This window comes from Paramormyrops kingsleyae, chromosome 13 (genome assembly GCF_048594095.1).
Source record: "Paramormyrops kingsleyae isolate MSU_618 chromosome 13, PKINGS_0.4, whole genome shotgun sequence".
Classification (NCBI taxonomy): Eukaryota; Metazoa; Chordata; class Actinopteri; order Osteoglossiformes; family Mormyridae; genus Paramormyrops; species Paramormyrops kingsleyae.
This window is the reverse complement of record NC_132809.1, coordinates 6,797,256-6,810,973: the sequence shown is the minus strand read 5'-3', so window position 1 is coordinate 6,810,973 and position 13,718 is coordinate 6,797,256. Positions and strand designations below refer to the sequence as shown.

At 39.2% G+C, this 13,718-nt stretch overlaps 1 protein-coding gene across 8 annotated transcripts in view; it reads right to left on the bottom strand.

The window, feature by feature from the left end:
* Positions 1 to 986: 986 nt before the first annotated feature.
* LOC111857436 (ankyrin repeat domain-containing protein 11-like) overlaps positions 987 to 13,718 on the bottom strand; it is a 109,747-nt gene continuing 97,015 nt past the window's right edge. For all 8 annotated transcript variants that reach the window (XM_072698098.1, XM_023838306.2, XM_023838305.2 and 5 more), the window contains 5 exons: positions 6,758 to 13,689; positions 6,284 to 6,382; positions 5,996 to 6,139; positions 5,711 to 5,803; positions 987 to 5,492 (listed from right to left, as the gene is read on the bottom strand). In XM_072698098.1, coding sequence (XP_072554199.1) covers positions 5,307 to 5,492; positions 5,711 to 5,803; positions 5,996 to 6,139; positions 6,284 to 6,382; positions 6,758 to 13,689 — 7,454 coding nt within the window. In that variant the 3' untranslated portion in view covers positions 987 to 5,306. The remainder of the gene's footprint in view (positions 5,493 to 5,710; positions 5,804 to 5,995; positions 6,140 to 6,283; positions 6,383 to 6,757; positions 13,690 to 13,718) is intronic.

Genomic DNA, 13,718 nt, shown 5'->3' with positions numbered 1-13,718 from the left:
CAATGACACCCTACCCCCATCCCACGCCTTTGCCGCTTCACACCCCCAGCGTGAACAGGCGGGTCTGTGAACAGCGCCTCTGGCTGCAGGACCGGATGGCTGTTTGTCTATGCTGGACTACCTCCACCTCCCCATTCCCCTCCCCTATTGCAAGTCTCGACTTTAATGTAAGGTGTGGTGACTATGTGCTTATGCATGTGCTTATGTTGCTGAGGTTTTTTTTCTTCCTGTTCCTACATTGTACTCCCTACTGGAGTACAGTCTGGGGCTGTTTTTTTTAATTCTCCTCCTCTCTCCTCATGTAATTCTGTTTTCTCTGTTCTTCCTATATCCTCCGTCTTCTTGACCTGTCTAACCCCTATAATGTGATGTTTGTATATGTATGGTCAGGTTGATGGCCAGTTTTTTCACTGGTACTTGTGACTAGTGACATGGTGTATTGCAACAGCAATAAAGGGTTTCATCAATCAATAAAGTGAATGAATATAAGTACATCCCATCCATTCATCAATCCCCTAACTGCTTATGATGGTTAAGGTCATAGCATGAATGTTGGGACAAATTTTGATAAATTGCCTTTTTTTCTTCAATTCTTCATTTCTCAAGCCAGAATACAAGGAGGAAAATATTATGAAAAGAATGACATGCATCTCTCAGAAAAAAAATCATTTAACCCTATGGTATTTGCACAAAGACAATGAGTATAAACACGTTGTCCAGTAACATCTTGGACATGTAATATCATAAATCAGACACGAGGCACCATGGTTAAGTACAACAAAAAGGGGTAAAAACTGACCTTGGATAAAATTAGCTGATTGAAAATGTGGATAGAAAACCTTATGTCTGAGGCATACATCCTAATTATGCTTTTTTGATAATCACTTTTTTTTTTCTTAGGTCCTGTTCATACAATACTAACAACTTATTTGACTTCTCTAACTTCTGCGTAGAGGAATTATTGCAGGGGGAAAAATGACAAAAGATATTTTTAAAATTTTATTTATGAACATAATCTCTGAGGGACAACAGAATTTCTTGCGCTCTCTGTACATGCAACTGTAGAAAATAACAAATTATATTTAATTAGTTCTTTTTCCTTGCTTTTTTGCAGAGAATATATACAGCTAGTGACAACACTGAATGTGTTGACAGTACTGACAACAATTGACAAACAGCCCCTCCCCCCTTCAGCTGCTCCAGCTATGTACACAGTTCAAGTACACTGTACAAAAATTACATCGTTACATGAGGGGCAGCGAGCCCTTTCCTCATCTCCATTAGATCCCCACATTCCACGCAGGTTTAAACTAGTATAAAGAGGAGGTATTAACAACTATGTACAATGTCTCCTTACGCATTACAAGAGGAAAATTTACACAGCTGAGACTTTGATTCCATTATGTCACAGGTGTCAGAAAAAGGTGTCAGATAAATATCTTATTTTTCACCAGTTTGAGTACTTGTCCATGCATTGTCATTTATTTTGTCTAGCACAGCGACAGTCCGGTTTCAAGGGGTTAAACGGGGGACAAAAAAAGGCTTGAAGTTGTGGCAATGTCCAATGGAAATCCCATTATTTAAAACTAACGAATCACACTGTCAGGAAGGAGGTAAGATGTTGCGGACTGAGGAGAAATGGGAATTGTCCATCTCATTGGTAAGTAGTTGGATGTTAAACAGTGAGGTCACATTAAACCTTCTCAGAAACCATTAACCCTGAATAACTAAGCAGCTTATATATTCTTTAAGATATAAATGAAAGCAGGAAGTGGCTGAGAGGCCCTGAATGTAACATAACCAGCATTTCATTATTTAATTATACATGCAGGCTTTAAAAGCTCAGTCATGCCTTTATCAACTCCATATATTCCCAGCAACATGATTAACAGAGCTACTGATGGCTGGTCTTCACAATTTCAAGCCTTTGTTAGTGAAACGGTCTAGTAATAAAAGGCAGGCCTAAAACAAAACAAAAAAGAAACAAATAATTGAGAGAGACACAAAAAGGATGTAGGACATAGGGGTAACATACATTCTGTTGATAAGCACTGTTAACATGCTACAACTCTTAATGCTTTGTACAAAACACAACATCCAAATCTGGACAATAACTCAAGACATAACAGGAACAGAAAGCAAACAGGAAAATGCACGCTCTAATTTTGGTGTGTATATTTTGGTATTTAAAAGAATATGTAAAATCATGCTAATCATCCAGTGAGTGTATAAAATACTGGTAGCTAAGTGAAACTTTTTGCTGGATTGGATAAGAATATGCATGTGTTTATGTATAGAAACAACCAACTGATTTTTATTAAAGGCTGGGGGGATTTATAGGTGTTTGCTCATCGCTCACCTATTTTATTCAACTCACAGGGCGACATGTAGCATTAGTGTGTTATTCACACTAAATTCCTCACTGAATGTAGATGCAAGAATTTACATATGACAAAAATACACTGCAGCTCAAAATGGTTAAGTGTTGGGACATTAACATTATATCTAACATGTCACAGTGCCAAGCCACAAGGCTGTAAATACGCAAAAAATAAAAATGAGTAACATCATATGATGCTGGCAATCATTCTTTCCCCATTCTCTTAAGCATGTGTGAGAACACTGTGCACCTGCATAGAAAAATAGTCTGACAATGTTTACATAACATCCCAAACTGGGTCTAACAGTACAACATGCAACTAAGCATGATGAACACCATGTACCATGTAACAATACAAATACACAAAATAACAGGAAAAATAAATCCATTTAAAGAACATTTAACATTCTGGAAAATCTAAGGACTAATTATAGTTTTTTTATGCTTAAAATCATACAAGGTACAATTCTGAAGGCAAACAATTATAAGAAAACTTACAGGTGGACTGGCCTTCTCTTCCACTGAGAACAATTAGCAATGGATATACCCAGTCAATTAGCTTGAGGCATAACTAAGCTTGTGTGCGTATTGCCTATAAAAGTTCAGTTTAACAAATCATAAGCCTTTGGAAAAGTTTTAATGTATTTATTCAAATAAGATGAACAACAGAAATGCCTGGAAATGCAAAGAGCACCAAGGCCAGAAATACATTCAGGTCTAGCACTTACTACACATAGATACCTACAGCTGATTGGCTGAGCAGTGTTGCAGCACTCATACAGTACTTCCTCCTGCATGTTCCATCATGTGATCACTTACACTTGTGTTTCAATGACTTTACTGTGTTCTGTTTGACAGAACATAATGGAATCTATTGATAGTGCAAGCATTTTGGGGGCTGGAGAGTTTCAGGATGTCTGTGTTTCAGGTATACCTGATTAGGCCATTGCATTTCTTAAAGTTTTAACTCAAACAAAAACAGCAAAACAATATGTAAGAATCAATTCAAGTTAGCCAGCAGAAAATACAAAGTTGTTCATAAAATTGGTTTCCAATACAGCTGTTATTTTATAAATAAAATGAACTAACAGAAAAGTAGCACCTTTTTACTGAAACCTCAATACCCTGTATATCTGAAACTTCAGGTGAAACTTTAATTGGCCATATGTTGTAAATCTTACTTCTCAGGGAAAGAGAGGCAGTCACCATACCTAAACCAACAGACAAAAACAAGGTTCATACAACATCTTAGTAATAGTAAAATTCAACATACACCATATAGCCTATGCTCATTGCACAATTTAAAATTAGAAATGTTTGGTTGTAACACACAGCATATCGATGTCATGTTAATTGGATTTCTAATATGACAATATTTATACTACATAACTGAAATGTGAAATGTCCTGTGCTTACCTTAATTTTTTACTTGCACAATGATAAAGCAAATTAATCAGACTGTAAAAGGCATTTTCTTGGTTTTAATTTTCTTTTTAATTAGTTTTGTAGAAAGTAAGTGTAAAATAAAATTACCATTACTTAAAATAATTTAATAACCATTCTGCTACATCATAGGACTGAAACGGCTTATATTACAGAGTAAGAACTGCTGGAAAGGAAGGGGAAAAGGGGATTTCTGATATTTTTCCTGTCATAAAGAATAAGATGTCACGTTATAACTGGTTCTGACTTGATCTGACCGGTTCTCTAACTAGCTGTGACCAGAACACCAAGGAACTGGATGGCTCCTTGAAATACTAAAAATATGAACGTATTTTGGCCCATTGTTTAGGGAAAGTGCTGCCTAAAATGAACTGTATATATAAAAACGCTTTATTACATTTAACTGTGTGTGATGTTACAGTACACAAGTTATTTACAACTGTGCAGTAATGAATGGCAAAATAAATTATTCTGAAGGCAGCAAGAATACATTGGTACATACAAAACTGTACAGAAATTATATGATACTTTTTTTAAAAAATCTTTTTTTCTTTAAACTAATATTGGCTCTATAGTGTTTGAAGTCACTTTCTCGGAAAGAGAAACAATGAAATGCCCAAGGAAAGAAGTAGACAAAAAAAAAATATCTCAGTCTTTGCCTCGACAATCTGTGGTTGTTTGCAGTGAACAGGTGTGAAAACCCAGTGTGACAGCAGAGACTGACAACCTGCTTGCTGGCGAACACCCATGTCAGATTTCTTTGCCTCTCCTTAGACGGTGCAACATGTAGAATAAGGACCAGCACAATGCAGTCCAATGCAGTCCTTCGGTCAGCATGGCCCCCTTGTTGGCTAGATGGGTTAGTGCCGTCTGTGGAGGGACCCTGCCAAGGTTCCACCTTTATACTGAGCCGCTCTCAATTTTCTGCCCCTGCACCTTGCCCTCTGAAGAGCAATTCAAAGGTCCTTCTGTGCATTTTGTGCCATGTATAGTTCTGCTTCCTTAATGAGCCTCAGATCTTCATTTCAAAAACAAAATGTTACTTTCCAAATATATATGTATATATATATATATATATATATATATATACACACACACACACACACATACATACATACATACATACATACATACATACAAACACAATACACACACACACACATATAAAAAAAATGTATGTGTGTGTGTATGTATGTATGTATAAAAAAATAGAATCAAACATCAGGGCTATACCCCCAGGCAAATCCATATTGCCTTCTTGGAACAAAAAAAAAACATAAAAACTTGTAGGGTAAAAGTGCATTTCTTCCCCATTAAAAAAGTCATCCTCCTTTTATGGAAGGAAATTATTAGAAAGTTTGTTTTCATCATATATACAACACATTTTGAGAAGAGGTTCCTTTCCGACTGGCTAGCCCTTACCAGATGCTTAGTCTGATGTCTTTTTTAATGGTGACATTTGACAGTTCTGTGAACACTCCTGTCACGTCGGCAGCAGTACAAAGTCATCATTGACGTCGACCATTGGCACGTAAAAGGAGGGGACCTCACTGACACAGAGCCCCTTGTGTCCGGCAGGGTCCAGCTCCTGCACCTTGAGCTGCCACTCCATCCTCTGCACGGCGTTGAGGGCAGCTGCCTCGTGCTGCTGCCGCATTAGTACACAGGTCTGCAAGATGAAATAAACTGTTTGACAGCAGCAAAATCTATCTAGAGGAAGGACACCTTGTGCACGAGAGAGGTACTTATGTGGAATTCAGAAATGTATAAACAAAATGCACACAAAATAAACAATAAAAACGTGGTTAGAATGGGAAGAAAATAAGCATCTGACAGAACTATATATCAAGATAATTATAACAAAAAAATAATAATTTAACATTTCACCTTCATACGGTCATATTTGTCACCCACATCCTGAATCCAGGAAATGAACTGGCGAGTGTTGAAACGATCTCTCACGGACTTGTTCTCATCTCCCTGACAGTAACAAACATGAGCATTCATAAAACAACCATAAGCAGAAACAAACATAAAAGGACAATGAATCTACAGAACACACTCTTCACAACACATGCTAAGTTATGTTATAAAAGAGTTGAAGACTGAAGAGATAAGTAGGTAAATAATAGATGGTGGTTTCCCACCAGTTTAATGGGGCTGTAGAACCACCTGACTCTCAGAAGGCATGTTGTAGACCTCTGAATCCAACAGCATGGTGCAGGCACTGAAGGGAACAGCCTGGTTTGCGATTGTCCTTGCAGCTCTGCAGTGAACACGCAGCACTTCCTGCTCACAAGCCACAATCAGCTTCTCCTGAAGAAGAGAGGTCAATAGAAAATAACGCTAAGGATACTTTAAGCACATTTTTCAGAAAACTTGGCTGAATAATGGAAAGTGCAACATCCAGCATAGCAAACTACCTAGCTACTTCAGATGCAGGATTATTCCAGTACTTACCCGCTCTATACTGTGCTGAAGTCTTAGCTTTCCTCTCACTGCCTCCTGCTGTCTGAAGAGCTCTTTCAAAGGCTCCGACAAAGAAGGAGGTGGTGCAATCTATGTATTTGAAAAAAATATTTACTGTCAACTCTAAATATTTAATCACTATTTTTGAAAGTCAGGAGTGCAAAACAAATAAATGAAATGTGGGGAAAAAACATTTTTAAGATTTAGCCAATTTTTAGCAGACAGTGGAAACTCTATAGTAATTCCTCTTTGAAAACACCATTAACTTAAACACAAACTCAAGTTAACTACAGATATCAGTACTTTAGCCAGCGTTTCGAGAGGATTCAAATTTCTTAAGACCACATTAACACTTAAAATATACCACAAAATGGATCTGGTGTTCACTTAAAGACAGTGGAAAAAAATTGAAGGATGAAGTCTTTCTTCACTACACATGACTGAACATTTTTGAAGAGTACCCACCACAGGGATGTGTAGCTTGCTGAGAGGCTTTCCATCCAGCAGGTAGGAGCCTGTGTAGGTCACGTACTCAGCATAGCACTGAGGTGCCTGTGGAGTGATATAGCACAGGATTTTCCTTTTCTCCTCAATCTTCTTCCGAATTTGCAAATACTCAAAGTAGGGGTTGGACCGGTCACTTTGGTAGGGCTCAATGTCATCCAACTTGATGGCATTGATGATCACAGCTAGTGTTTGCTGAATCATCTCCCTTGTCTGCTGCATAGTTGTGCTGATCAGCTGGACCTGCACTTGTTGCTGACTAGACTTGGGAAACTTCCGTTTGCGTGGATGCTGCACCTGGGCATCCTCTTCATCCACAGATCGGCCTTTGCTTTTGCTCAAGGTTGTGGGAGTGGTGGGGGTGAGCTTACTGATAGTCTCTTTCTCCTTTTCCAAGACGTTAGGGACAGATGTGGCATTGATGGTGCTTTGAACTGCCATGGATGATGTCATACTAGTACTCAATTTGCCTTGATTAGCTAGTATCTGAGCTCGATTCCTTGTTATTATTTGTGGAATTTCTTCTAGCTTCTTGAGAGCCTCCACTGTTACCATTGGGATAGCAGGCTCAAGCAGAGTTGACTCATGAGCTGTATTTTCCTCGGTGTCTGTTGATATCACAGGAGCAGAAGGCAAAGGATTACACTGAGTAATCTCCACAGTTCTAGTCTGTTCTTGGTTGCTTGGGTTTTCAGAGGTCTCATGGTCAGAGGATGTAGCTGACATTTCCATGGCAGATTGTTGAATTGGCACAGGTTCCACTACATGCTTATCTGCAATTACTAACTTCAAATTCTCTTTCTGATCGAGCGCAAACACTTCTATGCTGTCTGACATTACATTAATAGAATCAGCCTCAGGGGCTTGGTCTGTTCTGGTTTCATTCTCTAAAGGTGTGACAGTATTTTGTCCAGAATCATTGAGTGGGACATCACCAGGGCTGCAAGGGGCTTCAGGCAGGTCAGGTACATTCAACCTCATTGTACTCAAGTCCTCTTTCTCCTCATTAGCTAGAGATGCAATATAAGCAAGAGAGTCTCTGTAGTCATGCATCTTAGGCCTCAGTATGAAAGGTTCTTGAACTTCTTTGTCTTGTAAAGGCAACTGTGGCATAGGGAAGGGTACTAGGTCACCTAAATCTTCTTCAGCAGTACTAAATGAGTCTGCCCAAGAAACCACTGGCTTATGGGTCAGTGAAGGGGCCATACTATTTCCAGCAATGAAATTGTGAGAGGTTGGAGAGCTGTCCATATTAAAGCAATTCTCCTGGCTCTGATTTTCTTCATGGGATGTTATGCAGTCAGTAAAAAATGATTCTAGTTGTGGGGAGGAGGAAATCAGGTCTGATTTGCATTCATCTGGTGGCTTTGAGGAAATGAGAACTTTATCTACAGTATCTTTATTTTTCTCATAAACCGACACTGAAACTTGGGTTGGGCAGTAAGGTGCAGGAAATGTAGAGTAGGACAAGATGGATGATGACAGAGAGGACAATGAATGTGAGAGATGCTGTTGCAGGTTGTCACCTGAATGTGAGAAGGGTAATATGTTTGAGGCTGATGACAATTCCAAAAAAGGCCTTTGAGGAGATTTATTGGTCATATCAGAATTCACTGTCCAGCTGATGGAGTGATCACTGGAGTTTTCCAAAAGGCTTATTTGATGTTGAGGGGGAATAAGTGAAACCGCATACTCTGAACTCTTTTCTGAAGAGTCAACCCAGCCCTTCTTTACAGGTTCTGCTAGACAAGGAGCACAAGACTGGTTTTCTCTCATATGCTCTGACTCCTGCTGAGTATTACTTTTTGATAGCTGCACCGGGTCATTCTTTCTCTCCACTTCTTTTTCATCAGAAACATCATCAGCATCATCATCATCAGCAACTTTGTCTTCCACAACTTGTGTTAGGAAGTAAGTTCTATTACAGGGATCAGTGGGATGAAGGTTAGGCTCACACTGTGGTGACAAAGCCAGTGGATGATATGGCTCTGACAGTTCATCAATATCCATAGGTGGTAAAGCCGCAGCAGCCGGAGCAGGAGAGGCAGCGATATGCAAACATGGCTCTTGAAGGTCAGGTCTGTGAATAGGAGTTGAGGGCTTCAACAAAAAATTGTCGGAGAAACTTTCTGGAAGGTGATCATTGCCATCTGGGCCAATGATTGCAACTGAAGCATTATCCAATATTGGCTGGGCTGGTTCAAGCCCGGGAGAATGCATTCCAATGTGAGGGAAAAAACATTCAGGTTTATCCGGTGATTTATCTTCTACTGAAAGTAAGTCTGATGACTTGAATTCAGAAGTAGCAGGGATGCTCTGCTGCCTAAGGAACTTCTCAGGTTCTCGTCTGAATTCCTCATCCAAAGATCTCCTGAGATCTACAGACGCTGACCGGCTGAGAATAGGCATCTGAACATTCTTTATGGGAGATATGGAGATGCTTTCCTGAAGGGTGTGTGATGCACTGGAGCACCTGTCAACTAAGGACAGGGAGTAGGTCTTAATGGAATTACTCATGGTAGATGAGTCTATGTTATCAAACAAGAGATCTGGGTAATCATCTGCACTGCATGTTGGAGTACGTGGAGTGTGCATAATTTCTTCATAGCTGGGACAAGAGATAACTGAAGTGGGTGTGGGAACACCAGTTGGCCTGCTTTGATCTGGCCTTGGAGAAGCTGGAAGATTCTCCTTCATAAGATGTCCTGCCAGCCAGTTTTTTGAACTCTGACTTTCGACAGGCTGTGATTTTCTATCAGGAGACATCATTTGAGCTTGAGGGTCCACATCTTTCTTCTTTTCTTTTAACAAAGACTCCAAAGGACTAATTTTTTTAGAAGACAGATCAATGCGGTTTTTCCTTAGGTCCTCACTTGATTTAGCTTTATCTTTTAGTTTTGCATCTACGGACTTGTGTCTCAACTTCTCGATCTGCTTCATTCTTTCCTTATGCCTTTTATGACGCTCTTCAATTTCTTGGTCCTTCTGGCTTAGCATCTTCCCGAAGCTTGTCAATCTGAGGTCCCCATCAACAAGAAGCTTTTCACGTGGACGGTTTGAATTTCGAGTTGCATCTCTAGATTGATTTATCTTGTCATTATTCTCTTCCTTTGGCTTAGGCTTAACATAATCAATTCTACAATCTTTTTCTTGAATTTCTTTAGATCTGTCTTTGTTTTTCATGTCAAACCTCCCAGCCTCTACTTTAGACTTTTCATTCAAACTAGTCAGTTGAATGCTCTCCTTAAGCCCAGATTTCAGATCATCCTTAGAGTGTTTAATAGAAACCACACCATCCACATATTTGTGTTTCTCTTCTTTCACTTTATCCTTAAGTCTGTCTTTCTTCTTTTTCTCTTTCATTTTGTCGCTGATGATGGTACTGTTGCCTTTATCACATTTTTTAGACATCTCTTTTTCAAACTCTAGAGATTTTTCTAAATGATCCTCGCCATCAGGTTTAGCTCCAATGGAAAATGTAAATGGGTCTGCCTCCAAAGGCATTGACTCCTTTTCAAAAGGCAAACTCTCTCTGCGCCTGTATGAATCTTTAACTTCATCAAACTTTTCTCGTTTTTCGGTCCTCTCCTTTTTCACCTTTTCATGAATCTTTTTGGATGATGATGAAGATGAGTGCCTATGCCTCTCCTTTTCTTTAAATTTATCTTGAGGATAGGATAATGATAGCAAGTCTCTCCTATCTTCAGTTATGTCCTGTAAGCTGATGCTGGAGGATTCATACAGGTTAAGTTCTGGCTCACGCCCTCTGTCTGTGAAGCTATCTGATGACAATTCACTGATTCTATCATTGGAGTCATCTTTGTAGTCATTCAATGCCTCCTCTTCCAGCTTCTCCAACAGTGATTTCTCATTTTCACCATTTGCTTTGGAGGTCTTCTTATCTTTTATGTGTTCTTTGTCTAACTTGTCTTTATATTTATTTTTGGGTTTCTCCTCACTCAAATGCCTCTTCTCCGACAGTTTTTGCTTGTTCTTCTTCTCTTGATTTGAGTCAAAAGATCCTCTGTCCTTGCGATCCTTATGCTTACAGTCTAGGGCATCTTTGTCTTTTCTTTCTTTAAGTACATCCAAAGATGACTTTCTCCCAAAATCAAAGAAGCTTTTATCCTTTTTCTTATCTTTATAATCCTTCTCTTTTTGTTTTTCTACGGAGAACGATTTTTCTTCTGCAGAGAACTTTGAGTGTTTTTCGGTTTGGGAGAGGTCCATCACATCTCTGTCAGGTGTAGGATCCTTGCGGTGACAGTCGAACCGATTTAGAGAATTGCTAAACTTAACGGCTCTGCCACTGCAAACATCCTCCTCATTCTCACTCTCATCTGTGAAGATGTCGGCAATTTTGGAAAACCAGGTCTTTTCCCTAACCTTGTCAGGTTTTTTATCTTCTTTTTTAAACTCCAGAAAGTCTTTATCAGAATGCCTGTCTTTAATTTGTTCTACTTTCCGCTCTTTTTCTTTATTATGGCAATCTTTGTGTTTATCTTTTAACCCCCTATCTACATCTTTAGCCGATCTATCAGAGGAACATTTGTCCATTTTCTCCTTTTCTGGGTCCACAATGACTTTTTCTTTAGGCTTCTCTTTGTGTTTCTCACTTTTAGATTTGTCTTTCTTCTCCTTTTCCCAACCCTCTCCTTTTTTCTCCTTATCTTTTCCAGAGTGATTTCTCTCTCTGGGTTCTGACAGTTTGCTAACAGCCTCATTCTCAGCTTTATCTTTGAAATAAATTTCACTCCCATAGTCTTCTATTAAAATGTCGTCTTGTTTCGTTTTTGAGTCTTTTCTCTCCTTCGTAAATTCATGAGAATCTTTTCTTTCCCTGATGCTGTCAACAGCATCTTTCTCCCTTTTCTCTTTCACATTTTCCACCGAATCTTTCTTCTTTTTCTCTTTTTCCAAATAACTGTTGTTTGGTCTCTGTTTGTCTGCCATCTCCTGTTTCTTCTCACTCACTTTGTCTGAGTCTTTCTCCCTTTTTTTGGATGCAACTTCTTTCTCATGTCTTTCAAGGTGCTCAGTTCTTCTGTCTTTTATCTTACTCTCTTTCCTTCGGTCTCGACTGTCATCCTTTACAGTCTCTACAATCAACTTAACAGAGTTGTTTGCTTTACACTCCTTGTATTCCTTCACCGGCATGTCCCAACTATCTTCTTCATAGACAGAAGATTCAGAAGAAAGGTCTGTCATCCACTGGTCATAGTGGTCATCTGAGCCGCTAAGCTTACTATTGTCTAGATCTAAAAAACGGTTCTTAATATCATAGTCCTCGTAAGGAAGCTCCTCCTTGGATGCCCTCTCCTTTTTAGTTTTTTCTTTGTCCTCCTTTGAATTTTTTCCTTTTTCTATTCTAACAAATTTTCCCTCTTTTTCATTCTTTTTATCTGATTTAGATGACTTTGGCCTTTTCTTTTTCTCATCTTTGTGGGGTTTCTGCTTCTCGTCTTTGGACTTGTCCTTGACACTCCTATCCTTATCAGACTTGAATGTTTTATCTTTATCCTCCTTACTTGACTTCTCTTTAGTGGAATCCTTCTTTTTGGACTTCTCCTCTCTTACAGGCTTGCCTACTTCTTGTGCAGGAGTCCAATCCTTGTCCTCAGATCTGCTTTTGTAATATCTGTCTTCCTTTTTAAAATGATCTTTGGTGTGCTTGGTAAGCTTGACTTTGCTCTCTATGGATGTCTCTGTTTCCACAGTAAGTGATTTTTGTCGTGAGTCATCGAAGTCAAAAGAAAAACTCTTCACAAATTTTTCATTCATATCTTGGTTAAGGACCAAGCTTGGAGCCTTTTCCTTCTCTTTATTTTTGTGTTTATGTTTTACTTTGTGCTTTTTTAACACTTTACCCTCTTTGTCTGCCTTGGACACAGTTCCATCCAAGTTCTTTTGAAAGTCTAAGGAGGCCTTCTTTTCCAAAGTGTTACAGTGCATATTATTCTTCTTACGCATCTCATGCATCTTCTTTTTTACCTGTTTGGGAGACTCTATACTTGAATCTGTTGATGAATAATCAGATTCACTGGACAGTCTGGTCTGGAGGGATTCTGAGAATGAGCTGTCATCAGACCAAGCAGATGAGGATACGCTTTTCCATTCCTCTGTCCTCCACTGTTTTGGATGTTGTTCCACGAATGACTGAGTCAACTTTTGAGAGCTCATACTCCCATGAGAAGATGAAGAGGTGGCAGAAAGGGAATTCAAAAGAGATGATTCTTTCAGGTTCATAGCAGAAGAGTCCTTCGCACAGTTAGAACTCTGTACAGAGCCCTTATCATCCTCACTTTCCAAGTCTCCGCTATCTGATTCAGATGTGCAGAACTTATCATTCATCTTGCCAAACCGGACTTCCTTAGTGTTACTTTTTGAATCCTTCTTCCTCTTCTTTTTTACTTTATTCTTTTCTTTCTGTTGCTTGGAGGCCAAAGTATCAGACTCCCTGTTCTTGATGTTATTTTCTGGGACTATTTGCCGCACTGATGGTGTTTGGGAGAAGCACATGGTTTGGTCATCTTCGTCTGAGCTACTTGTATCTGACTGGTTTCGCCTTGCTGTCTTCTTTGGTGTCAGAGAAGTTCTTTTGGAATAGGTTTTAACTTCTATTTTAGGAATTGAAATGAAGCTGCTGCCTTTGCTTATGGAGTCTTTGCGGAATTCTTTCTTGAGTAGGTGCTTGTCATCGACAGGAGGAACCCGTTCTTCATCATCATCCTCATCAAACTCATACTCATCCTTGATAGGCATGGCTGTTGATTTAGGTGGCTCAATATTTTTCCCTTTCAATTTCAGGCCCTTCTCAAACTCTGAATCTGTGTTATTGCCATCAATAGAGCTGGATGGAGCAAAAGATGGAGCATCTTCCTCTTCTGAGGAATCTATCAATACAAATAAAAAGTGTCACAAC